The sequence below is a fragment of the Colletotrichum higginsianum genome, assembly GCF_001672515.1.
Source record: "Colletotrichum higginsianum IMI 349063 chromosome 7 map unlocalized unitig_7, whole genome shotgun sequence".
Lineage (NCBI taxonomy): Eukaryota > Fungi > Ascomycota > Sordariomycetes > Glomerellales > Glomerellaceae > Colletotrichum > Colletotrichum higginsianum.
In genome coordinates this window covers 49,626-73,081 of record NW_017263917.1, presented here as the reverse complement: position 1 = coordinate 73,081, position 23,456 = coordinate 49,626, and the positions used below count along the sequence as shown (strand labels likewise).

Below are 23,456 nucleotides of genomic sequence, written 5' to 3'. Positions count from 1 at the left end.
CTAGGCCGATTATTCACATCCGACCAAGACGAAGTTCTCGCCAACTTTACCTACTCGCAGAATTCACTATGCATCCTAACTTACTTCGTTCTTCCAAGCCTCGGGAAGGTGGCTCTGAAAAGGGACATGGTGACCAGCCTAGCAGCGGAGCGTATCGGGGAGGACCAAGCCATGGCTCGCGTCGGAAACTGATACTCTGCTTTGACGGCACCGGCAACAAATTCCGAGGTGACGATAGCGACAGTAACATACTCAAGATTTTCCGCATGCTCGATAGCTCGTCGGATGACCAGTGTAAGACCTTTCAACGAGACAGGTTGGATATCATTGCTGACCACCATCGTCTTAGTTCATTACTACCAACGTAGGTGGTTTACACAATGTGCTCTCGAAACTCAGCATGATTCAAGGTGCTGACCTGAGGAAATATCTAGCCGGCATTGGAACCTACGTCGTGTCAGAAAATCTGACGCACAACGGTGTAAGAGCCAAGTGCAAGTCATGGTATCAGATGGCAAAGGATTCGGCGGTCGGCTCTTCGTTCGACCAACATGTCGTGGGCGGGTATCGGTTTCTGATGCGATACTACTCTCCAGGAGACGACATTTACATGTTTGGCTTCTCCCGGGGCGCCTACGTCGCCAGGTTCTTGGCCGAGATGCTAGACTTTGTCGGTTTGCTGTTGCACGGCAACGAGGAAATGGTTAGCTTTGCCTGGAGCTCATTTTCCCAGTGGCAGTGCCGCAGGACCAACTCCACGGCAGAAGGAAAGGAGGAAAGAGAAAAGATGTACCGATTTCTCAAGGGCTTCCGAGAGACTTTCTCCCGGCCGATACGACGCATCCGTTTCCTGGGGCTTTTCGACACAGTCAACAGCGTCCCTCGTTTCGAGACGGCCTGGATGCAGCGCAGCAAGTTCCCGTACACTGCACGAAGCTCCGCAAAAGTTGTTCGACACGCAGTCAGCATCGACGAGCGTCGAGCCAAGTTTCGGCAGGATCTGATTTACCAAGAACCCAAGTGTCGCAGTAAGAGCAAGAAGAAGGAGGCCGTCGAACGGGCCATGGCACGTCAGCCGTTCAATGAGAAAGTACAAGAATTCCAAGAGAAATATCGACCAGGCCGGCGTTCGACTCTGGCTCCCGACGACGCTGTCGCGGCAGAGGACCGTGGAAGGAGGAAGAGTCGCAATCGAAGCGCGGAGGAGGATGCAGACCATCCTATCCCTTTCCGCAGCCGTTCCAGATCCCGATCCAGGGCAACCGATGACGGCTCACACCATTCTCATGCGGAACACGACGCATCTTCCACCCATTCCAAGCCGCCCATGGAGGATCTGACCTATGAATCAGATGATGACGAAGCCGACCAAGACGTCGATGAAGTATGGTTCGCCGGAGGCCACGGGGACATAGGCGGCGGTTGGGATGCTGTTGCCGGTCGCAAGAACGCCAGCCACATACCTCTTGTCTGGATGGTCCGAGAAGCCATGCGAGCGGGGCTCAGTTTTGACGTCGAGCAGCTCGAGTATTTGGGGTGCGTCGAGTCGGTGGCGGGGCCAAGCCGGCACTCCAGATCGACGTCCCCAATGCCGCAGGAAGGTTTCGGCCTCCCCGAGATCCATGTCGATGCTCCGTCGCCGCCGGCCGAGGCTCAGCCTGAATCGCCGAGCGGAACTGCAACGGAACCAACGGACGAGAACTCCGAAGGGTTGACGCACGCCTGCACAACGACGGCCTTCAGCGAGATGATCCGGACAGCCCAAGAGGCCGAGATCCACGACTCGCTCGACTTTGCTTGCGGCATGCACCCGGTCAGCGTCTTCATGTGGAGGGTGATGGAATACCTTCCGTTCCGAAGACTCGACTTGAGGCCGGATGGAAGCTGGAAGCCTATCCGATGGCCGCTGCCACGTGGGGAAGTACGCGACATCCCGGACAAGGTCAGAGTCCACGGTAGTGTCATACGCAGGATGGAAAGAGACGAAATGTACCGGCCAGGAAATCTCATAGTCGGCGGCGGCGGCAGAGGGTGCAGATTTGCGCCCAAGGAATACGGTATGGGAGAGTGGGTGTGTGTCAAGGGCGAAGGCGACTCAATTGACGAGGTTTGGGTGCGCAAGCCGCAGGACAACTAAAAACATAATGTTAATTCTTAATCCGGTATCTGTTAGAATACACTCGGCTGAGAATCCATATTCACCCCTTGTAACCAGACCCTTATAACCAGATCCACTCCCTCGAAGACTAAGACACAGGAGGAAGATAAATTGCAGGTTTTGCCGTTACTACCTTCTTTCCATCAGGTATCCGCCGTCAAGTATTTCTGTGCTCTTTACCGTGCTTAAACCACTGGCCCGCTTGGTTATGACGCGGCTTGGGTGGAACCAGTTGAACAGCACCGACACAATGCCCATCAGTAACGCATCAAGCAAGTAGATGTACATTTCCTTCGACTGCAGATTCCCCTCAGTACCCTCAATGTACTCAGCAACCCGGAACAGAGACCTCACCATGATTAGTAAGCTGCTGGCATATAACACCCAAAGAAGCTTAGTCCATGGTGTTTGGATGTTGTAGGACTGTGGAGTTGGATGGCGAAAGTGGCGGAAGTGGAAGACAATGGTAACAATCATGAAAAATCCAAAGAAGAGGATTTGAATGCATAGGCCAGCAACAATGATGTTTTCACCTGTTTTAACAGAGCTGGGACTTTTTGCTGTGGCAAGCATTCCACCACCTAAGAAAGTTGAGTATGAGGAACTTTTTCTGTCATTCTTTTTCGGAATGTAGAAATGATAGCATTGACTTACCACCACCCTGGGCGAAGAATGACAAAACGTCGCCCAGTACGAACACCTTAGTCAGCCGGTTTGGCCTGATCAAAGAGTACTCCCCTGCTTCAAGGAGGAGAATCAATCGTCCAAGTATCATGTAGACTGACGCAGCATATAGTGCTGGTCCAAGCAAGATGAGAATCGATTGGATAATGTAAGGTTTCAACGTCCAATCGGGTGTTTCTGATGCTGACATGGCTCGCCCGACGTATCCAACTGCTTCAACTAGGAAATGTCAGTATAAAGTCATAATGTCTTGCTTGAGTAGCAACTTACATAAACATCCGAGAACGAATGGAACGAAGTACCATGTCCGCGTTCGAGATAGTTGATAGATGTGCAGCACAGCAGATGCTCCAAACACAAGGACAAAGATAACAGCTGCTGCCATAGACGGATCATAGTGGTAAAGAACGTAGCCAGAGGATTCATCCTCAGCTGTTGTACTGTTGTCCGTCGTCATTAAGTAACCAAGGTCGATGTCTCTGCGTAATCAAACGTGTTTGAAGGCTCAATCAGACTGGGGGTATAGATAGATACCAGAGGAGGGAAAGAGAGGCTCAATGTGGGGGTTTGACAGGACCTGGCTGGAGGCTGTTAAAGGAAAGCTTCATAACCACCCAGGTGCTTGCAAACCATGTTCATTTATATGTTGAAGCGCTGTGAAGCCATTGTATAAATAAGCCCTTGCAGCGACTTTAACCGTCCCCTATTTTCAACGCCTGAACGTATGCTTGCATGGGTTTACGCCCATCGCTTCCATTGAGATCCGCAGCAATACGATGTCCGCGTCAAGCCCCTCTCATTAGGCAGACTTGCAAAATAGTGTCTCCGGATTTTGAGATAGCAGGTGAAGTTGCGATAGGTCCAGAGACGTATTCGCTACCTTGACCGGCCAATGTCTTGGCAAAATGTTCACGGAAATGAAGTAGGTTGTTGTGTACGCATTCGTATTCGCATTTTCCCTACCTTGATCGATTCATGTCTATACGCGTTTAACAAAATTTCCCTGCCTCTGGATTGTTCATGTGTATACGCGTTCAGAGTTTACCTTGATAGGCTAATGCCTATACGCGTTTAACAAGATTTCCCTGCCTCTGGATTGTTCACATGCATACGCGCTAAGAGTTTATATTTACTTGACATACCAACATTTCGTATTCGCATTTCTAGGGAAAGTTCCTTATTGATTAGTTTCCAACGAGTGCGGTTATGTGACCGGAGGCAAAAGAGGGTGGTCTGTTGCCGTATCGAACCGTTTTGAGAAGCTTCGGCATGCAGCCAACTTTGCTAGGCGTCCTCGCACTCGTTTCCAACACAACAAGAATCGCCATACCTATATTCATTTCCGAAACGCGGCAACTCGGTCGCGTTGACAAGGCGCGTAGAATGGAGAGAACATATATTGTGAGGTGTTGCAGGAGTTTGGGCTGTGGTTGGAGTGTTTAGGATGGTTTCGCCGATGAATTCGTGAGTTGGGGCTTAGCAAGGTCAAGCTTTGACGGCGACGTTACTTCTGGTGGAGAAGCAGGAGTTTCTCCAGTCGGTAGGGATGCTCCGTGATCGGGTCATATTGCTCTGCAAGGCGATGACGCGCAAGATCGTCGAGCTGAATGGAATTGTGTGGATGCTAGCGAGTTGACAGAGTTTAATCGCTATCCACCAAGAAACTTCCGCGTATTAGTAGAGACAAATGAAGCCAACATGCGTAAGCGTGCACCCTAATCAAAAACCCTAATAATTTAATAGGCAAAAAAAAACCTAATAATTATACAGTAAGGTAAATAAATAGAAAGAGAGTAATATTTTGCATGCTGCTTTACTAAAGGGATCTTCTAGTAACTAATAAAGTAGAAATAGTACTATAAAGGCTAGTTTTATATATTTTAGTATTTCTAACAGCAAGCATCTAATACTTAGATGTTGTTTATTTCTACTATATAAAAGTTTTTCGCTTAACTATAATAAGTTATAGTAATAATATTAGCTACTTACACTAAGGCTTAGTAGAGGTTACAGAAACAAGCCTCTCTGCATTAACATAGAGAAGACTTAAGAGACTACTAATAACCCTCTTTTAATTACTTTTCAAGGTTGCATCCTTAATGGGTGGGGAGGGGTGGGCTGCAGTATTACAACGTACAGGTATTACAACTCCTAAAACAAACTTCTGCTGCTCGATCCAATCCCTGATTTTTACCAGCAAACAACTCTATATAAGACGTTCATGTCCTTCCTAAGTTTACGTTCACAGTCCTTAAACATCTGTCAGATGACAAAGTTGAGACCGCTCGAAACAGTCAGTCCTTTACTTCCGTATTATGCGTCCCAGAACTTTGTTCATAGCGGTGTCGTCCGCACAACTCCAACCTAGCGTGGCCACAGAGACCTTTCCCAGGTACCCGAGATGTAAGACATTCAATACAGTCCATACAAGTTAGATCTTTGCTGAACCATGTGCACAGCTTGGAATGACGCCTCCCGACTGGCCACGGATTTCGTGTCTCAGCTAAGCACCGCCGAGAAAGTGGGCATCGTCACGGGAAACTACCTTACTCCGAGTCTGGACTGCGTCGGCTCAATTGGCCCTATTAAGAGACTTGGATTCCACGGTATTTGCTTGTCAGATGGACCGAGTGGTTATTCGCGAGCAGACGGCGTTAGCGTGTTTCCTTCTGGAATCACCACGGCAGCTACATGGGATAGGAACCTCATGTATTTGCGCGCTGTCGCACTGGGAGAGGAGTTCAGAGAAAAAGGATCACACGTCCATCTAGGGTACGGTATTTGCCTGGTTTCAAAATTGTCCCATGGCAAAAAAGCTAACTAACGATGTGCAGACCGTCTTCAGGGCCTCTGGGCCGTCACGCCCGCGGAGGCCGCAACTGGGAGGGCTTTGGCCCTGACCCTTACCTGGCAGGCATCGCCATGAATGCCTCGGTCTGGGGCATTCAATCTGTCGGCGTACAAGCCTGCTCGAAGCATTACATTGGAAACGAACAAGAAACCCAACGATCCTCCACTGTTGACGAGAACGGGGTAACGACTGAAGCCATCTCTGCCGACATTGACGACCGCACCTTGCACGAGTTGTACCTATGGCCCTTTGCAAATGCTGTAAAGGCTGGGACAGCAAGTGTCATGTGTTCCTACAACCGGGTCAATGGAAATTATTCTTGCGCAAACTCCGAGATGATGTCCATTCTCAAGGACGAGCTGGCTTTTCCAGGCTATGTTGTGTCCGATTGGTCTGCAACTCACGACACGCTGGGCCCCGCTAACGCCGGGCTCGACATGGAGATGCCTGGCAACATCCCCTTGGCTGGACCCCATTATTTTGGCGATTCGCTGCTGTACGCAGTCGGAAACGGTTCCGTGACTATGGACCGTCTTACAGACATGGCCGAAAGAGTCATGAGACCCTACTTTCTTCTCGGCCAAGACAGCGACTTCCCTTCTGTCGACCCATCTGCCGGCGCTGTGTTTTGGACTTATCAATACGGGCATCAGATTCCAACGCCAGGAGGCCTCTATCCGGCAGTCGAAGCCCGCGACGTCCGCAGAGATCACGCGGCGCTCATCCGGACCTTGGGTGCTGCGGGAACAGTTCTCTTGAAGAACACAAACGGTACTTTGCCTCTGAAAAACGAGACCAACGTCGGTGTTTTCGGAAATGACGCCACTTACCCGTCCAAGGGCTCAGTGTACCTCGACCTCAGCCAGTCTTTGGGTTTCGATATGGGTACTCTCGATATCGGCGGTGGCTCCGGCACCGTTCGGCACACGAACTTGGTGGCACCCTTTGATGCTATTCGGAACCATGTCGAGTCCATGGGTGGGCGAGTACAAGCAGTCTTCGACAATGAGGAGTTGGTTGACGACCGCTTCAGGACAATCTACCCAGTCCCCCAAGTCTGTTTGTTGTTTCTCAAATCGTTCGCTACTGAGGGCAAAGACAGGGATTCCGCCGAACTCCAGTGGAATGCAACAAAGGCTGTTGAAAATACAGCGGCAGTGTGCCCAAACACAGTTGTCGTCGTCCATGGACCTGGCGTTGTTCTTATGCCGTGGGCAGACAACCAGAACGTCACAGCTATTCTTGCAGCGCATTATCCTGGAGAACAGACGGGAAACTCAATTGTCGATGTACTCTGGGGTGCTGCCGAGCCGTCCGGCCGGCTTCCATACTCAATCCCAAAGAACGAGTCAGAGTATGGTCCGGATATCGTCAACTTGACATCGCCAGTATCTGATCCAAACGAATGGCATTCGGCCTTCACTGAGGGACAAATGATTGACTATCGACATTTCGACCAAAACAGCATCGAGCCACTGTACGAGTTTGGCTTCGGGCTATCCTATACAGAGTTCGACATGGACGAAAGTCTAGCCGTTAATGTCAGTCGCGGGTTATCTGCTATTGCAAATGCTTCAAACGGGATCGAACCTGGCGGGTTGAGTGATTTATGGGAACAAGTGGCCACGGCAACGATCGGAATCAAGAACGTGGGAGGCTCGAAGGGCTCCGCCGTGCCTCAGCTTTATCTGTCTTTCCCCCAGAACACAACGCCAGAGGGCACGCCAGTAAAGGTTCTCCGAGGGTTTGAAAAGGTGCGTCTTGATCCTGGAGAGTCGCAGACAGTGGTGTTTCCACTCGCGAGAAGGGATCTCAGCTTTTGGAACACCAAGGAACAGAGGTGGACTATTCCGGAAGGGAGCTTTCAATTCAAGGCCGGATTTAGCTCCAAGGATATCAGGGCTGGTGCTAGTATCCAGGTGCTTTCTAAGACAGCCTAAAGGTCTAAGATTTAAACAAGCAACTTCTTGAATCCTACACTCTAGGCTAGGATGTAGAACGTTCTAAATAGTTGGAAACCTTCTTTGATAAGGGAGAGAGTGTGTATATGTATATATATATATATATAGCAATACGTCTTCCCTAAAATTCTCTTCATCTGTTTTAGGAGAGGATTATACTCTTTTAGAAAAGTATTATATAGCATCTTAGCAGGATTACTATGAATGCTCATGTGCAGTAACCAGGCTTCTAAGCTCTCATCTTGCAACCAAGTGATGCGATAGGAGCTAATGCAGCGGTGTGGCCGGTGCGGCCCGGGTGGCGTTTCGGGCGGGTCCGGGCTCGGGTTCGGGTCCGAATCCAGTACCGGTTTGCTTCCTTCCCGTCCTGATTTTCGATCTCGGCTGTTCAACTACAGCTACCTTGAGTATAGATAGAAAGCAAAGTGCTTTTTGCGGTCTCGCAGTTGTGCTAGAGCGGCCCCTTTCCCCGCACTGTCGCTACCCCAAAATTTGGTCCCTCTAGCCGTCGAGCGTCCATCTCACGCTGCCCAGACTCTCCCACTCAGCCCCAACGGGATCACGCAATCGCCTCGCATCATGGCGAACCTGTCCATGAATGGTCCTCTCTTTTGGCGGTCTCTGTTGCGTCCGTTTAAGCTTCTGGGGCTGCCGTCGACGGAATGGCCCGATTGGCCGTGGCTGCGTTTGACGCGTGAGAATTGATGGTTCCTCGCCTGCGAACTTTATCTGGTCTTGAAGAGGTGTACAGGTATATGTTCATCCATCCTTCAGTCGCGTCTATTTTACAGAACCATTGTGCTTCCATCTTCTCCCCCCCCCTTCCGCCTTCTTTTTCTGTGGATTTCCAAGACCTATCCCAACACTCGGGCTTCGGTGCTGCAGCTCGGATGCAAATCAGCCCGAGTCGTAGTTGAATCGAGGCCACGGCTCGGGTTGAGCGTGCCGCGGACGAAGGCCAACGTGTTCGCATTTCGCATTTGTCAGCGGGTGGCATCCCACAAGTCCAGTCTCACTCTCGGCTCCATATTGTCAGAGATCCGCCGTGATGTGGCACCCGGCCGACCCCGTGTTTGTTCAATTTGCTTGCCACTCTTGTCACTAGCAGTATCTGTCCCGACCCCCTCCTTGGCCGTATCCGTACTGCCACCACCCGTCGGCTTGTTCGAAAAGAGAAGCCGGCGAAGTTTTGGAGGTTGCACGGGCCTGATGTTGGTCCTCTGATGATATTGATGAATGACGAATGACAACGATGAAATGCCATCTTTCAAGCAGTCGAAACATCCCATCCCCTCTCCGTGTTTCCGTGGCAAGGCAGAGAGCATCGGTGTCACTGCTGCTGACAGCTGCGTCGTGTCCAACCCGCAACAGCGCATTAGTCAATTGAGACCCGCCCGTCGAACTCGACAGAAACGCCCGATCACCACCTCCCTGCCCTGCGTCGGCGTCCCACCGCTCTTTCGCGGACGGTTGGGAGATTGCATCCCGTCTCTTTTTTGATCCAGGATTCGCCCGAGTTCCAAGAAGGCGGGGGGACAGTTGCATATACATACATATATAACAGCCTGCTTGTGTCTACCACCTCGACTTCCACCACATCCACAACATCTCAAACTCACACACTCTCTCACTCTCACTCTCACTCTCATTCTCACTCTTGCTCTAGTACACACACACACACACACACACACACACACACCCACGCCGCAATCATGACTTACACCCTCTACGACGCCTCCGTCCCCCTCCTCCTCGCGGGACTCAACACCCTGCTCGGCCTTCTCACCAAGGCTGAGGCCTACGCGGCGGACAAGGCCATCAGCGCCGACGATGTGCTCGGCTGGAAGCTTGCCGAGGACATGCTGCCCTTCTCAGTCCAGTACTACATCGCCACCGACTGCGCCGTCAAGATCGTCGCGCGCGTGCAGGGCACCGAGCCCGAAGCGTTGGGCAGGGAGTTCAAGAGCATCGCCGACCTGCGCCAGCGCGTCGAGTACACGATCGCGCTGGTCAAGGCCGCCGACCCCAAGACGTTCGAGGCGCGCACCGACGCCCTCGTGCCCCTCGGCCTCGGCTTCGGCCAGGGCGAGATGCAGATCCGCGCCCGCGACTACCTCGTCGCCTACGGCATGCCCAACTTCTTCTTCCACCTCCAGACCGCCTACAGCATCCTGCGCGCCAAGGGCATCCAGCTCGGCAAGGCCGACTACCTCGGCCCCTTCATGAACCCCTTTGTCGAAGAGTACAAGAAGCAGCAGCAGCAGTAAGAATGTGAACTCGGCGTGGTTTGGCGAGAGGAGGAAACATCGTCACATGATGGCGCCCGGAGTGTTTCCGGGATAGGAGCAGGGACCGCACACGAAAGGGAACGGCGGGATACGACGGAAAGTAGAGATGAATTGGACGAAATTCGACGTCCTTTGTTTTATCATGATGAATGAGATTTGGTCTAGCAAGTGATCATATTCCTGGACCCATGTGTATTTGTCAATGCTCTGTAATGCGATTTTATTAGCCCAACGATACGATACGGCTGATGCTGCCTCCGCAAAGCCATGAGTCGCTCAGCTTCTGCATGCGTGTGTCTCGCTGTGCATGCGACGAAAATGCTTCGAAACTGGTGAAGATAGGATACACGTGGCATGAAGGGATAGAAACAGGGATGGGGGAAAATCTCAGAAAGCAGTGGTTCTTAGAAAAACCCCTTATTTCCTTCTTCAAGATGCCCCTTTCTCTTTGATTAGTGATTATGAGTGGATGAGAGTTTGAGCGAGTAAGAGATGATGAGTGATGAGTGCAATCATGAGTGAGGGATGAGTGAACGATGAGTGAACGAACCCGCTCCCTCGATGAGCGGGACGGGAGAATGAAATTTGTTCCCGTTCCCCATAATTCCCAGGAACCCTTTCGGCGGTAATGTTCTAACGCCGATCGCGCCCCGCCCCCACCATCGTCAGCGTCGCGATTCTTCAATCTTTTTTTTGTAACCCCCCTCGACTCGACCCCTCTAACGAGCACTGGAAATCGTTGGCTCAGTATTACAACACCCTCAGCCAGCGCGCACTCTTAACTCACATCACTTAGACACTCACGCCTTCGTCCTCACTCGTCACTCAGCGTTCATCGCTCATCACTCATTGCACACGACGAAACACACGAAACACAAAAACACCACACAAGACGCCCCACGATGGCCGATCTCAGCGAGGCCGAGGCCCTCGCCACGCCCGAGTTCTGGAACGAGCGCTACACACAGTCGGACGGCTCGAACCCGACGCACGAGTGGTTCCGTACCTTTGCGGCACTTGAGCCGTATCTCCAAAAGAACCTGTTCTCCCAACGGAGCCCGGAGTCGGCGCCGCGCATCATGCATCTCGGGTCCGGCGACAGCGTATGTTTTGTCCCTGTTCCTCACATCTCACGTCCGCACGCACATGCGTGCCCGATCTCTCTCTATCACTCACTTTCACATACGCATTCTCACATGCGTCCTCACTCTCACATACGTCCTCACTCTCACATACGTCCTCACTCTCACATACGTCCTCACTCTCACATACGTCCTCACTCTCACATACGTCCTCACTCTCACATACGTCCTCACTCTCACATACGTCCTCACTCTCACATACGTCCTCACTCTCACGTCCTCACTCATCACACCATCTCACACCACCACTCACCGCCACCCCAGACCATTCCCGCCGACCTCGCAGCCCGCGGCTACAAGAACCAGCTGTGCCTCGACTTCTCCACCGTCGTCGTCGAGCTCATGACGGCGCGGCACGCCGCCGTGGGCGGCATCGAGTGGCGTCACGCCGACGTGCGCGACATGCCCGACGCGGCGCCCACGGGCTCCGTCGACGTCGCCTTCGACAAGGGCACCATGGACGCCATGATCCACGGCAGTCCGTGGTCGCCGCCCGACGACGTGCGCGACAACACCCGCCGCTACCTGCGCGAGGTCCACCGCGCCCTGCGCGCCGACGGCGTCTTCCTGTACGTCACGTACCGCCAGCCGCACTTCATGCGCCCGCTGCTCAACGCCGAGGGGCTGTGGGATCTCGAGATGGACGTCTTGGCCGGCGGCGAGAGCGCGTTCGACTACTACGGCTTCATCTTGCGCAAGAAGAAGGGGGAGCAGGGCGGGGTTGATTCGGGAGGGATGAAGGCGTGAGTGAGTGTGGGTATGAGAGGAAGAGGTAACGTTAGAGACGCTCGGGTTGGAATAGACAAAATTACGGACGAGGTCCCGTCTCGAAATGGTTTGTTTCTCGGTATGTAGACTGATGATGGTTCTCGGACCCGGTTGGTGCTGGCAAAGAACGACAGCCAGGGGTTGCGTAAACCAGACAGACGATGGCGGCCTGGTTCGGCTCAGCTCAGCTCAGCCCGGCTCGGCCACGGTTGTCTCGGCCGGATCCCGGCTCACATACGTGAATGTCTCTATGCCGCGTCTCATGGTCAACGGCCCCTCCTCAGTGTTGACTCACTTGCATTCGTATTGGTGTTGAGTTGTCGCGTCCCGGTGCACGAGACACGGTCTCACTCACTCACTCACTGCTGTCTCGGTCGAGAAATGATACCTGTCCAATATCCAAGACATCGTTGTTTCTTTTTCGGCCACCAATTCAATTATCATGTCTAGGTTATAAAACTCATCAGGGATATCTCTGGCGAACACACAACCCAGTCAGTCTCAGAGCCCCAGCGCCCGGTTCGCCCGCTCAATCATCTCCCTCTCGGCCTGCCCCTCCCCGATGGCGACCAGCTTCTCTAATCCCATTGCCCGCCTCGCCTCTGCCCCACGGATGGCGTCTTCCCCGGGCCGCCCGACGTGCTCACTCTCTCCCTTGCCGCCGGGGAAATCCGGTCCTGGAAGCCCGCTCAGGAACGCCTCCCGCTGCCTCGCCAGGTATTCCACGTTCAAGTCCGTCGCCGGACACACGGGAATATAGATGACGCTCGAGTCGCCCCGGCCCTGGTGCACGGTGTCGACGGCATGGATCTGGTCCGTGTGCCACACGACAAAGTCCCCGGGCCGGATGCGTGGCACATGCACCATGGTCTCGCCGAGGCGCAGGTGCGGGTGCAGCGCGTCACTGAGCTCCTGACCGTGGCCCGGCGTCGCGCCCTGCAGTTCGCTCGTCATCTCGTTACCGCCTGTGAACGCCCAGTTGTCCTCCCGGAGAAACGCCTCGGTGCCGACATCGCTGGCGGTCCTTCGTGGCTGGAAGAACGGCCGCAGCAGGAAATAGGCCGTCGAGAGCTGCACGAGCGGGTTCACGAGCAGCGTGCCCTCACGCGGCCCGCTGGCGCTCATGCTCAGCCACCCTTGGAACATGCGGAACATGCTGCATGCGCCGGCGCCGTTGTACAGGTCCTGCACGGCCTCTAGGCGCGCCGTCACGTCCCACGGGTCGTAGCTCTCCCATTCACCGCGGAACACAGCGTCGTAGGTGCCGCCACCGCGGCCGTATCCGTCGCGCTCCCACCGCTCCACGGACCCGCCGTCGATGTGCGGGCCGAGGGCGAAGGTGGCGTCGCCGGGCTGCCGGATCCGCAGCCGGTCGCTGTACGTCAGGGGCTGCATCGAGATGGCCGCGCCGGCCGAGGGCGCGCTCCAGAGCTCACGTATGAGCGTTGCTTGCGTCTTGAGCATGTTGGGGTGCGCGCGGGCCCTGAGCTGCGGCAAGGACCAGTACAGCTCATACACTTGGGGGTTGTCGGCGGGGAAAGCTGCGTCGTGTTAGTGATAATTGCCATTTGCGCTTTCCGTTTGAAGAGAAAAGCTAGAAGAGGGGGGTAGATATTCACCCTTTGTGGACGGGTTCTTGCGCACATACGCCTCAATCTCTTCTTTGTACCCCCGAGCCTCCTTCTCATCAACAACGCCTCGAACGACCACGGCTCCCCTCTTGCGGATATCCGCCTTTAACCCGTCAATGTCTTCGTCGATGTTCTGGAAATCGACGCTGGGGATAATGGCCGGGCCCTTGACCGCGACAGTCTCGTTCTCCTCGCGCAGGGCGCGCACGAGGCGGCCCCAGGACTCAACCACGGCATCCTCGTGCCCAGCAACGAGGTCCTGTTTGAGCGTACGGAAGCGGTCGGGCAGGGGCTCACGCGTTGTGCCGGAGAGGGAGACGAAGACGGACGAGATGTCGCCTTCCTTCTTGGGGCCGTGGCGGGAGGCTGCGGTGCCCATCATGACGGTGCGACGTTGGGGCTGAAGACGCAGCAGGGAGGTGGTTCTGCACCGGGAAAGGGTGATAAGGCGGGACATGTTGGCGGATTCTCAACGTGAAGTGAGTTGAAGTCGTTGAGGTCGTTGAGGATGTGGCGTTGACCCGGTTTGTACCATATACTACCACGAGGCTGGTGATGCGATGCCGTGTGATTCAACCGCAGTCCGTCTTTTCCAAACAAATTGGTGAAATGGCTAGATATCGGCCCAGGAAGAAAGGTATCAAGTGCTGGATGTCCAAGATGGTCAGCTTGCCAGCATTAACAGCCGAGGACAGATCCCCCATCACCACAGCCGAGCCCATCGAGCCCTCTTATATCAAACCAGATGTCTTTGATGCCCTCTTCGACCCTGGCGGTCTTCTCGAATGGGGCATCCCGAATTTCGAGATGTCCACGTCGTCCATCGAGGATGTCGTTTGTGTGGTATGTCGGAAGCCACTGACGCGCCTTCGAGCGGCCCCGCTCACCCGTCGTGTTGGGGCCGCTTGGGATCAATCCACATGATGACATGCATCTCCCCCTCGTCCCATATCCCCCCGAGCTAACCTGCTATGGCCAAATCACTTTGCAGCAAATGGTCAGGTGCGTGGCGGGGCAAACTTGGAAGGGGGGTTGCGGAGGGAAACCCGAACGGGATCGGGGAATGAGAGACAGAGAATGAATAGTGGACTGTGGGGGGGAGATGAGCTAGTCTGGGATCGCTCTCACTGAGACAATCATCTGCGGATGGATTATGGATTTTCCGGTTCGGTGAATCCACACTTTATGCGAAGCCGCCCGGACCAACAGCTCCATGTCGGTCGTCTGGTTCACAAAGAGATTACCGGCTTACTAACACGTACACTTGATGGCCTTACTCTGTCATCACTCAAAAGACATCCACACCCCATTGCATTCCCAGCCCGTCCAATCTGTCAGATAACGCCCAGACAGAGGCATCAGTATTAGACTATCGTACCCAAAAGGCGGCCTGTGTCCGCAAACTCCGTTAGATCCCCAGCATAGGCCGTCCATCCTTCGCCGCTACCCGTTACAGATGCTTAGAAAGGCAAAATAAGAGACTACAGAAAAAAAGACACATAAAAAAGAAGCGGTCCGTCCACGCCACTTCCGGCCGCTCTGATGTTGATACAAACGGAGGAATGATCCGTTCTACCATTAGCTGTCTCCTAGTTGCCCGTTGGCCCTGCGTATGCGGCTTACTTCGCTCCTGAGGTCGCGGTTCTCCGTTTCGAGCCCGCCAAGTCGCTGCCTGGCCGCATTACGGTCCTGCGAACGGCCCTCACGCTCTGCCTTGAGCTTGTTCTCGAGGTCGCGCAGCTTAAAAATCCACCGGTTGTCGGTGGGGTCTCTCTCTGCGAGCGTCGTCTCAAAAGGGTTGTGGTTGGCGGACCCTGGCGTCGGCGTCGTCCCTGTCCCCGTCGTCGTCACCGTATGGCTCGAAGCGCTGCGCGTCATCGTCGACGCCCGCTCGCCCTTGCGCGGTTTTCGTTCGCGCTCGCGAGGCCCTGTCGGGATGGACGGCGACGGACTGCCGCTGCCGGGCTCGGGCATGGCCGCGTTCGGGTCGTTGCTGGCTGAATAGGCCGCTCGACTCCTGACGTCCTGCGCCGTCCGCAGCGTCGCGTTTTCCACCTTTAGCTGGCGGTAGGCGTCCTCCAACCGCGACATCCTCGCCTGCTCGTACGACCCAAGCGTCCCGGACGTCATGCTGTTGCGCACAATCGTCTCAAGCCGCTCGAGCTTCTTCGTCCGGGACTCGAGGTTGGTCTCGAGGCTCTGGTACTCGCGCCACAGGTCCCGCTCCACACCCTTGATGCGGGACGAGAACCCGCCTACCATCGTCTCAATTGTCTTGACTGCCGCCAGCAGGTTCTTGCTGAAGCCCGGCAGCATCGTGGCGACGGCCTCGAGGGAGGGCAGCGCACGCCCGTTGATGAGGCTGTTGTCGTGCGCCCAGTCGGTGCCGCAGAGGGCCGAGAGCCGCGTCCACAGTACGAGCAGCAGGTTGTTGCGCTCCGTGAGCTGGTCCCTGAACGTCGCCTCGAGCTGTGAGATCCTCTTCTTGTCCTGAGCCCGCGTTGACTCGAGCTCCGAGATGCGCAGATCTTGCGTGCTGACGGTCCTCGACACGTGCAGGTGCGTCTTCTGGAACGTCTCGAACTGGTTCCTCGTCGTTCGGTGCGCCTGCCTCTCCTTCTCGAGCTCTCCCGCAAGCTTGCGAGACTCCAGCCCGTGAGACTCGAGCAGGGCGTCGCGCTGCTTGATGAGGCGGTCTTTCTCGACGAGGGATGCCTTGGTCGTGTCCAGCTCGCGGACCGTGTTCTCGAGCTCACGCTGGAGCTTGGCAATCGACTGTTGGGGTTGTCAGTGTGAGAAATACGTACGCTGAACAAGACCGGTCTCGGGCTTACCTTAAGCAGGCTGGAACGCGTCCCGTTAAGATCGCCCAGTGCCTCTCTAAGATTGTTCTCCAGTTCCATGAGCCGCTCTTTCCATTCGGTCGCTTCGACTTCGCGCGAGGTGAGACTCTTACGCAACCTCCGGGCTTCGTCCTTGGCCGCCGACATCTCGCGGTTGAGCTCGTTGACAAACTGCTGTACCTCCTCCTTCTCCTGGTTAGACACCATCTCGTGCTGCCGCCGCTCCGTGGCCAGGCGTTGCTCCAGCTCCTTGACCCTGTCGCGCTCCTCGCGCAGGCTTTGCTCCGTGTTGGCGAGTGCCGCTTCGAGGTCGCCGATGCGGATCTTGTCGCCCTCCTGCTCCTCACGGAGGAAGGCGATCTCCCCCTGGCTGGATTCCTGTTGCACGCTGAGCCGCTGCGCCTTGTCGTTCGACTCGAGCAGCTTGGTCTCAAGCTCCTCGGATTCCTTGTTAGCGTCCGCGAGGTCCTGTTCCAGCTGCTGTATCCTGCGGAACTTGGCGGCCTGCTCGTCCTCCAACCCGACCAGCGCCTCGCTCATCTTGCGCATTTCCTCCTGCAGCGCGTCAAAGTTCTCGGTCCGGTCGTTGAGCTCAAGTTGGAGCCTCTGTATCTCGTCGCTCCGTTGGTCGGCCTCGCCTTCGAGCGCGTCAATCTCCTCCTGAGCTTCTTTCCGCAACGACTCGAACTCCGCCTCCATGTCGGCCTGCTCCCTGAGCGCCTCGTCCCGTTCCGCCTGCAGCGCCACAAGGTCGTTCATGGCGTTGTCAAGGTCCTCCTGCAGCGTGACGGCGATCTCCTCTGCCTGTCTCTTGCCCTCGACAGCTGTCTCAAAGTCTGCCATGCATCCTTCGAGCTCACGTTGGAGCTCTTGGTTCTGCAATTTGATCTCGCTGATCTTGTCACGTGTCTCGGCCAGCTTGTTCTCCAGCTCTTCGCGTTCCAGCTCGTCAATCTCGGTCATTTGGGTTCTGCTGGCGCTTACGCGTGACATGGACCTGTGATGCGCACCAGCGCGCGATGCCGAACGCTCCAAGAGGGAGTCCACCGTAGACGGTGCAGGACCTCCTCGCCGTTGTGCCATCTTCAGGTCCTCAATCTCCTGGTACAGCCGCTCCTTTTCGCGGTTTCTCGACGTGAGCATGGATGTCTGCGCGCCAACCTCGCGCCTAAGCTCGGCGTTCTCGTGCCGCAGCTGCTCGCTTTCTCTGCGCAGCTCATCAACCAACGTGCTGGCGGCACTAAAGCCACCGTTCGTCTCGACGTCTCCCGAGAGGCCGGATACGGGGCGACTGGGCGATGTTTGTCTAGGCTTCTTGGTGATATTGTAAATGTTGGTTGTGTGGTGCAGGCCGCCGTGTCCGCTGCTCATCTCCTGCTTGATGCGGAATAGTTCGTCGCGCAGCTTGCGGTTGTCTTCGTCGGATTGCTCGCGGCGGGCCGTCTCCTGTTCGAGGAGATCCTTCCAAACATCCGCCTCCTCCTGACTACCGAGGTTGCCGCTGGTCCTCTCGCCCAGTGACCTGACGACCTCGCTCAGCTTGCGTTTCTCCGCCTCCTTGGCCATGCTGTCGTTGCGAAGCCTCTCGATCTCGGTCACGTACTCCTCGACGCGCTCGCGCAAGTAAATCAGCTCCTCCTCGCGCTCCTGGGCGTCGTGGTCGGAGGAGCTGTCGTTTGACGAGCCGCCGCTCCTCGCGGTACCGGGTCGATCTTGGTCGTCCTTGAGCTGCTTCTCGAGCTCCTTGACCCTCCTGCGCAGTGCCTTGTTGTCGCGCTGGATGACGGCGAGGTTCGTCTTGAGCTCAACGTTCTCCGAGATCATTTCCCTAACACCCTCTTCGGAGAGCTTGTCGAGACGGTCGCTAAGAAACATGACCTTGAGCTTGAGGTCGAAATTCTCCTTGGACAGACGCTCGATGGTGCTGCTCTGCTCCTTGAGTGTCAGGTTCTTACCCGACCTCGTGGAAGCGCTGAGCGGCATGTCGGAGTGTTTGCGGGGCGTCACGAAGCCGCTCTTGTTTCTGTACTCCTTCGCCAGCGACTCGGGCACCTGCACATTTCTAACATGCCGGGCGATGACGGTGTCGGTCGGGGCGGTGAGGTTCTCTTTGGAAGGCTTTGGCGTAGCCAGAAGGTCATCGTCGTTCCGCGGCAGTCGTCGGGGCGTGAATGCATTGTCGACCTCGTCTAGTGTCTCGAGCTGGTTGGGCAACGACTCCGGATCGTCCATGCCGGAGACCATACTACCGATGCTCACGGAGCGCGACAATATGCTGCTGAGGCTGCGAGGCAAGCTCAAGGTAGGGGCGGCGCCGCCGGATTGAAGAGCAAAGTCGGCGCCCAGATTGGCGGTGCCTTCGCTCTCGAGATCATCGTGGGTATCGGGGTTGGTGATGAAGGAGGAGACGGAGGAGCGCTGACTGGCGCCGCGGCTTCGCAAGTACTTGGGTCGGGTGCCGTAGCTCAAGGCGTGTCCCGGTGTGCTGCCAGCGTCGACGAGACCTCCACGCAGGCTCCCGTCCGATCGTTTGCTGCGCAGGGTCGTGGAGACCGAGTCGGCGGCGGACTCTGCACGAAGGAACGGCGGCTCCTCGTCTGTCTGGTCAGCCGGACTGGGTCCCTGTGAATGCTTGTCGGTCCGGTTACTCGCGCTGGACACTGCTCTCGAGATTGTGCGGGCGGCGGCGGCGGCTGCGGGCGAGGAGGACATGGTTTCGAGGGCGGATGTCGTGTCGGAGATGTCGGCGGAGGCAGAGTCTTGGGGACGCAACTCGGAAAGGTCATTGGCGTCCGACTGTTCGTCACGGTCTGGTTCAGAAGTCGGCCGGGGGCTCGGACTGGGACTCTTCGCAGGGGTCTGTCGCGGCGGTGCAGGGGACCTGGCAGGGGCGGCGCCATCGAAGAGGTAGGTGTCGTCGGTGCCCTCGTGGGTTATTGTTGGGATAGGAGAGAGGCGGGAGACGAAACTCGATTCGACGTCCTGGAGATGGGCGCGTACGGCAGACTCAGCCAAGGAGTCGTGGCGCGAGTCGTCAAAGGTGGCGCCCTCGACGAAACTGCTGTCCGGGACGGCGGAGGCCTGGGGCCGTGGCGGAGGCAGCATGGATTCGTTTGAGGGATCGGAATGGGCCGGGGGCTTGGAGGGGGTCTTGAGGACGGCGTCTGGGTCGGAGTCGGGGTGGCTGTCATGGGTGTGACCGTGTTCGTGATCACGGCCGTCGGGAGGGTGGTTCTCGGCGGGGATGGATTGTGACTTGTCGTCGGTGGGAGTGGTGTTTTCTGTAGGGTCATCAGGACGAGAGTCATCGTTGTCGTGTTCCAAACGGCGGGCGGTGGTCGGGCGATTGTCGCCGTCGTCGCGATTGAATTGGCTCGAGGGCCGGGTGTCGTCCTCACGTTCCATGGCGGATGGTGGTTGCGTAGTTCGGAGGATGCATTCGGCTGGTCAGGGGCGGTGGTTCTTTGTTATGCGCGGTCGTCGTCGATAGTCCCCGTGGGGACGGGTGGTCGTTTTCGGAGAGAGGATTCAGTGGCCGGTCTTGAGTCTTGACCGGGGGACAATTGGCCGTTCCTGAACGAGGATCAGATGGTCGTTCTTGAACAGAAGGTCGAGTCGTGGTGGGTGATGGAGGAGGACTCACTGTTGAGTGATGGGAGTCGGTTAACAAGGGGACTAAAGGATGTCAGGCGAGCTCTTTTGTTCTTTTCTTTCGTTTGACAGCGTCCGTGTATCTGGACTAAGTTGCAAGGACAGCGAAGTGTGGCACAGAGCCTTTGCGCCGTGGATGTAGACGCGGCCGTGGATGGATCAAGGGTCATGGGATGCCGATGCCACCAGCGACCAGCGGGCACAGGGCCACCACACCCGGGAAACCGTCCGGGGATGCAATTACATTGTACAGAAAGCAACTGACAGGAGGAGAGGGCACGTACCTTGAATGGCCCTTCCTTCTTTGGTTCGACTGCGACCTTGTAGGTCGGGAATGGGGGGAAGGAGGGAGGAGGGAAGGTGTGGAGGTCGGAAAGGCACCGGGAGAGGTACAAGATACAAAGAGATGCAGGGCGGAGAATACCTACAGACTTGCTGTACAGAGATGTAGGTAGATAGGTAGGTACCTCCTCCCAAAAAAGGCACACAGGACAAAAATAAAAATAAGGAACACTTGAAAAGCTGGATGTTGGGTAGGTGCAACACCAATCGGCAGCCTAATTGGGATTGATCAATAACAGTGAATGCGCTTGGTCCTCGCATCAACAGGCATCTGTATGTTTTTTTCCCTCCCCCTTTTTCTTTTCCCCTCCCAAGGCTGCTCGTTTCTCCCCCCCAACACCTCTTTTTTTTTCTGCCGTCGTTTCCCCATGCAAAAACAACTTTTGCTTATCGTGGAAAACAACACCTGCGAAAGTGGCACCTCATGGGGCATCAGATCGGTACCCAGACCTGTACCTACCTAGGCAAGTACCTGCGCAGGTACGTACTCTCCCCGCCCGGGAAGCTATTCGACCACTCACCATTCACCATTGCGGCTTAGAACCACTTGATGAAAGAAAGCCTGGACCTTGGCTGGTTTCCGTGTCGTTGCTGTGACACCCAGGACGAATCGAGACTCGGAGTGGAGGAGGAAGCTCTCTGTCTTGTTGCTTTCTGTCTGCTGTCCCTTCCGACCACCGTCTCGTGTCGTCTCTTACGAAAACACAAAAACATCACTGTGTGATATAGAAAGGAAAGGAATGCACCGAATCGCATGACACACACGGAAGAACGACAAGCCAATGCCGAAGTGGCACCTATCCCCTCGATCTGCTGCCGTCCTGCCGCAAACGGGCGACCTACGCGTGATTGGTAAAATATGGGTCCTCGTCCTTGGACGCCACACCTTGAGGCTTGACGCTGGAGACGCAGGAGATAGGGGCGCTCAGCCCATCTGAACTAGCAACCAACCATCACATCCATCTCACATCCCACCTCTCCAAGCCTTGTCAATCTCCAGGCACTTCCATCTTCCTTTCTCATAGTTTCTCGAGGCGCAGACTCATGTGTCCAAGTGTGGATAAGAACCAGGCGTCCCGGCCAAGACTGAGAGCCCAACGCTTCCTTCAGAAGGGTGCCTCGTTGACCCCAGTGATGCCCAAGCATGTGATTACATAAGCATGACGACTGTCAACTAGTCACGTCACCCGCCGCTCGGCAGTTCTCGCTGGTCCTGAATGAATCCATCACCCAGCAAATATCACCATCTGGATCTGGCCTAAACTGTCTTCAATGCCACACGACGCCAAGTTGCTCACGTTACTTCCCAGCATCCGGGCCGACGGGTACCACGTATGTAAGGGCGATCGATGACTGTGCACGACAAGGCGACGCGAGAAGGTATTGTATCATAGGTTCATCATTAATACGTACAGTTCTAGACTGCAGCTATACCGCTCATGATCCAATTCTCACGTTCTTGAAATCGCAAAGGGATATCCAATAACAACGAAACGAGAAGAGCAGAAGAAAAAAGAAGAAGAAAAGACCCCTATTCATGATTGGCACATCTAGTTGGAGATCTTGGGGTTGACCTTCTTTCTGTGGTCGCGAGCATCGTTAGCACAAACAAACAACACACACACACCCGTCACGGCCTGGCGTTACGCACCCGGTGACCTTCTCCCAGAGGCCGCGCGCACCGTCGGTGATCTTCTCATCGGTGCCGGGGGCGAAGTCGTGGCCGGCCTTCTTGGAGGCGAAGTCGAAGGCTGCGCGGTGATTGTCAGTTTAACAGTTGGATGCTGTGTCCGTCCGTATCACCCGTTGGCTGTGTCCCTGCACAAACGGACGGATGGACACGTATGGACAGACGGACGGATGGACGAGACTCACCTTTGTCGAGGGGATCCTGCTTCTGCTGGCCGGCGGCACCAGCAGAGTGCGAGGAAGAGCCCTTGCTTCCGCCCAATAGGTTCTTGAGCTGGTCCATTTCGATGTGCTGTTATTGCAAGTTGTAAAGGTACGGTTAGATGCTTGGTAGAGTCGAGAAAGAGAGAGTGGGTGTAGATAGGCAATGTAGATCGTAGATCCCTCTTCTCCGATTCCAGGAAAAATGCCGAGGAATTTCTTCAGTCTTTATACACGCCCAGCCCTCCAAAGCTTGAGCACGAGCTGAGGCGAGACTAGCTAGACCCTTTTCTCCCCCGCTTTCTCCATCAAAAAAACATGCCTCCCTGTAACCTTTCTCAGCTCTGTGCGACGGCGGCCTCCCCTCTGCCACAGACACACGCACGCTGTCAGTTGGTTTGTCACACACACACACACACACAAACTCTCCCTTCCCCCGCCCGCAAATTCCCAGTTTCGGATAGGTAGGAGAGATAAGGTCCCTTGCGTCACCGGCCACCCCCAGCTCCAACACGGCCGGCACTCTCTCGTTCGACCCACCGGTAGAACCCGAAAACCCCACGTGACAGCAAACGGCATTCCGGGACCCAGGTGGCGATCCTGTTTCCCAAATGCAGGCTGATACCGTAGTGTAGCTCTCGATCACCCTCCCCCCTTTGAGTGTGCTCCGCCACGGGCGCAATTTCGAGCTAGCCAAGCGTGAGCAAAAAAGAGACGGGCAACCCAGCCCGCCCGATTTCCAAGCGCCGTATCCACGAGAGAAAAGGCTGCGCCAAGAAAAGGGGTCCTGACACACTATCAACCCCTCTCTAATTCTCTTTCGTTCCCCAGGAGACATACTTACACAATTGAGAGACCCCTGGAGGGGAGGGGGAGGAGGAGGAGAAGGAGGCGCGACTGGCGATTATGGCGCAGCTGCACGGTCGGTGCTCGCTGGCCCAGACCGCGCAATCGTCGTGGTTGACGGGCGCTCAACCAGGCAAAGTAGACCATGCATAGCAGCACGCACACCATCGCCGACGCGGCGACACCGCTCGGCGCATTCCCAGCTGAACAAGGTCCCTGGGACGGACGATCCCGCAAACGGCCAGGGGTGCGAGACCCGGGCTGTCTGAGGAGGCAATCCCCCCCCTGTTCGCTGTTGGCGTGCTCCCCGCGTGTGTGAGATCAATGCCGTGCGACAATCATCAAGGCGATGGAGCCGGCCGAGCTGGCATTTACCATGACGGGGCTTCTGCCGGATGCAA

At 55.6% G+C, this 23,456-nt stretch overlaps 8 protein-coding genes across 8 annotated transcripts; 4 read left to right on the top strand and 4 right to left on the bottom strand.

The window, feature by feature from the left end:
- Window positions 1-68: 68 nt before the first annotated feature.
- CH63R_09710 (Short chain dehydrogenase reductase family) lies at window positions 69-2,137 on the top strand (the record flags this gene model as incomplete). Its single annotated transcript, XM_018304684.1, has 2 exons — window positions 69-294; window positions 369-2,137. 2 exons carry the CDS (start codon window positions 69-71, stop codon window positions 2,135-2,137), a joined length of 1,995 nt encoding a protein of 664 aa, XP_018154108.1.
- Window positions 2,138-2,287: 150 nt separating this feature from the next.
- CH63R_09709 (Rta1 domain-containing protein) lies at window positions 2,288-3,299 on the bottom strand (the record flags this gene model as incomplete). The annotated part of the gene is made up of 3 exons (XM_018304683.1): window positions 2,288-2,739; window positions 2,813-3,061; window positions 3,113-3,299. The coding sequence occupies 3 exons, from the start codon at window positions 3,297-3,299 to the stop codon at window positions 2,288-2,290; spliced, it is 888 nt and encodes a 295-aa protein (XP_018154107.1).
- Window positions 3,300-5,291: 1,992 nt separating this feature from the next.
- Window positions 5,292-7,633, top strand: CH63R_09708 (Beta-1,2-D-glucosidase; the record flags this gene model as incomplete). Its single annotated transcript, XM_018304682.1, has 2 exons — window positions 5,292-5,614; window positions 5,677-7,633. 2 exons carry the CDS (start codon window positions 5,292-5,294, stop codon window positions 7,631-7,633), a joined length of 2,280 nt encoding a protein of 759 aa, XP_018154106.1.
- Window positions 7,634-9,366: 1,733 nt separating this feature from the next.
- CH63R_09707 (3-oxoacyl-acyl-carrier-protein synthase) lies at window positions 9,367-9,921 on the top strand (the record flags this gene model as incomplete). The annotated part of the gene is made up of 1 exon (XM_018304681.1): window positions 9,367-9,921. One exon carries the CDS (start codon window positions 9,367-9,369, stop codon window positions 9,919-9,921), a length of 555 nt encoding a protein of 184 aa, XP_018154105.1.
- Window positions 9,922-10,844: 923 nt separating this feature from the next.
- Window positions 10,845-11,831, top strand: CH63R_09706 (uncharacterized protein; the record flags this gene model as incomplete). The annotated part of the gene is made up of 2 exons (XM_018304680.1): window positions 10,845-11,045; window positions 11,349-11,831. 2 exons carry the CDS (start codon window positions 10,845-10,847, stop codon window positions 11,829-11,831), a joined length of 684 nt encoding a protein of 227 aa, XP_018154104.1.
- Window positions 11,832-12,353: 522 nt separating this feature from the next.
- CH63R_09705 (Duf1479 domain protein) lies at window positions 12,354-13,940 on the bottom strand (the record flags this gene model as incomplete). Its single annotated transcript, XM_018304679.1, has 2 exons — window positions 12,354-13,393; window positions 13,472-13,940. The coding sequence occupies 2 exons, from the start codon at window positions 13,938-13,940 to the stop codon at window positions 12,354-12,356; spliced, it is 1,509 nt and encodes a 502-aa protein (XP_018154103.1).
- Window positions 13,941-15,061: 1,121 nt separating this feature from the next.
- On the bottom strand, window positions 15,062-19,731 carry CH63R_09704 (microtubule associated protein; the record flags this gene model as incomplete). Its single annotated transcript, XM_018304678.1, has 2 exons — window positions 15,062-16,258; window positions 16,318-19,731. 2 exons carry the CDS (start codon window positions 19,729-19,731, stop codon window positions 15,062-15,064), a joined length of 4,611 nt encoding a protein of 1,536 aa, XP_018154102.1.
- Window positions 19,732-21,869: 2,138 nt separating this feature from the next.
- CH63R_09703 (uncharacterized protein) lies at window positions 21,870-22,291 on the bottom strand (the record flags this gene model as incomplete). The annotated part of the gene is made up of 3 exons (XM_018304677.1): window positions 21,870-21,900; window positions 21,971-22,070; window positions 22,195-22,291. The coding sequence occupies 3 exons, from the start codon at window positions 22,289-22,291 to the stop codon at window positions 21,870-21,872; spliced, it is 228 nt and encodes a 75-aa protein (XP_018154101.1).
- Window positions 22,292-23,456: the final 1,165 nt, after the last annotated feature.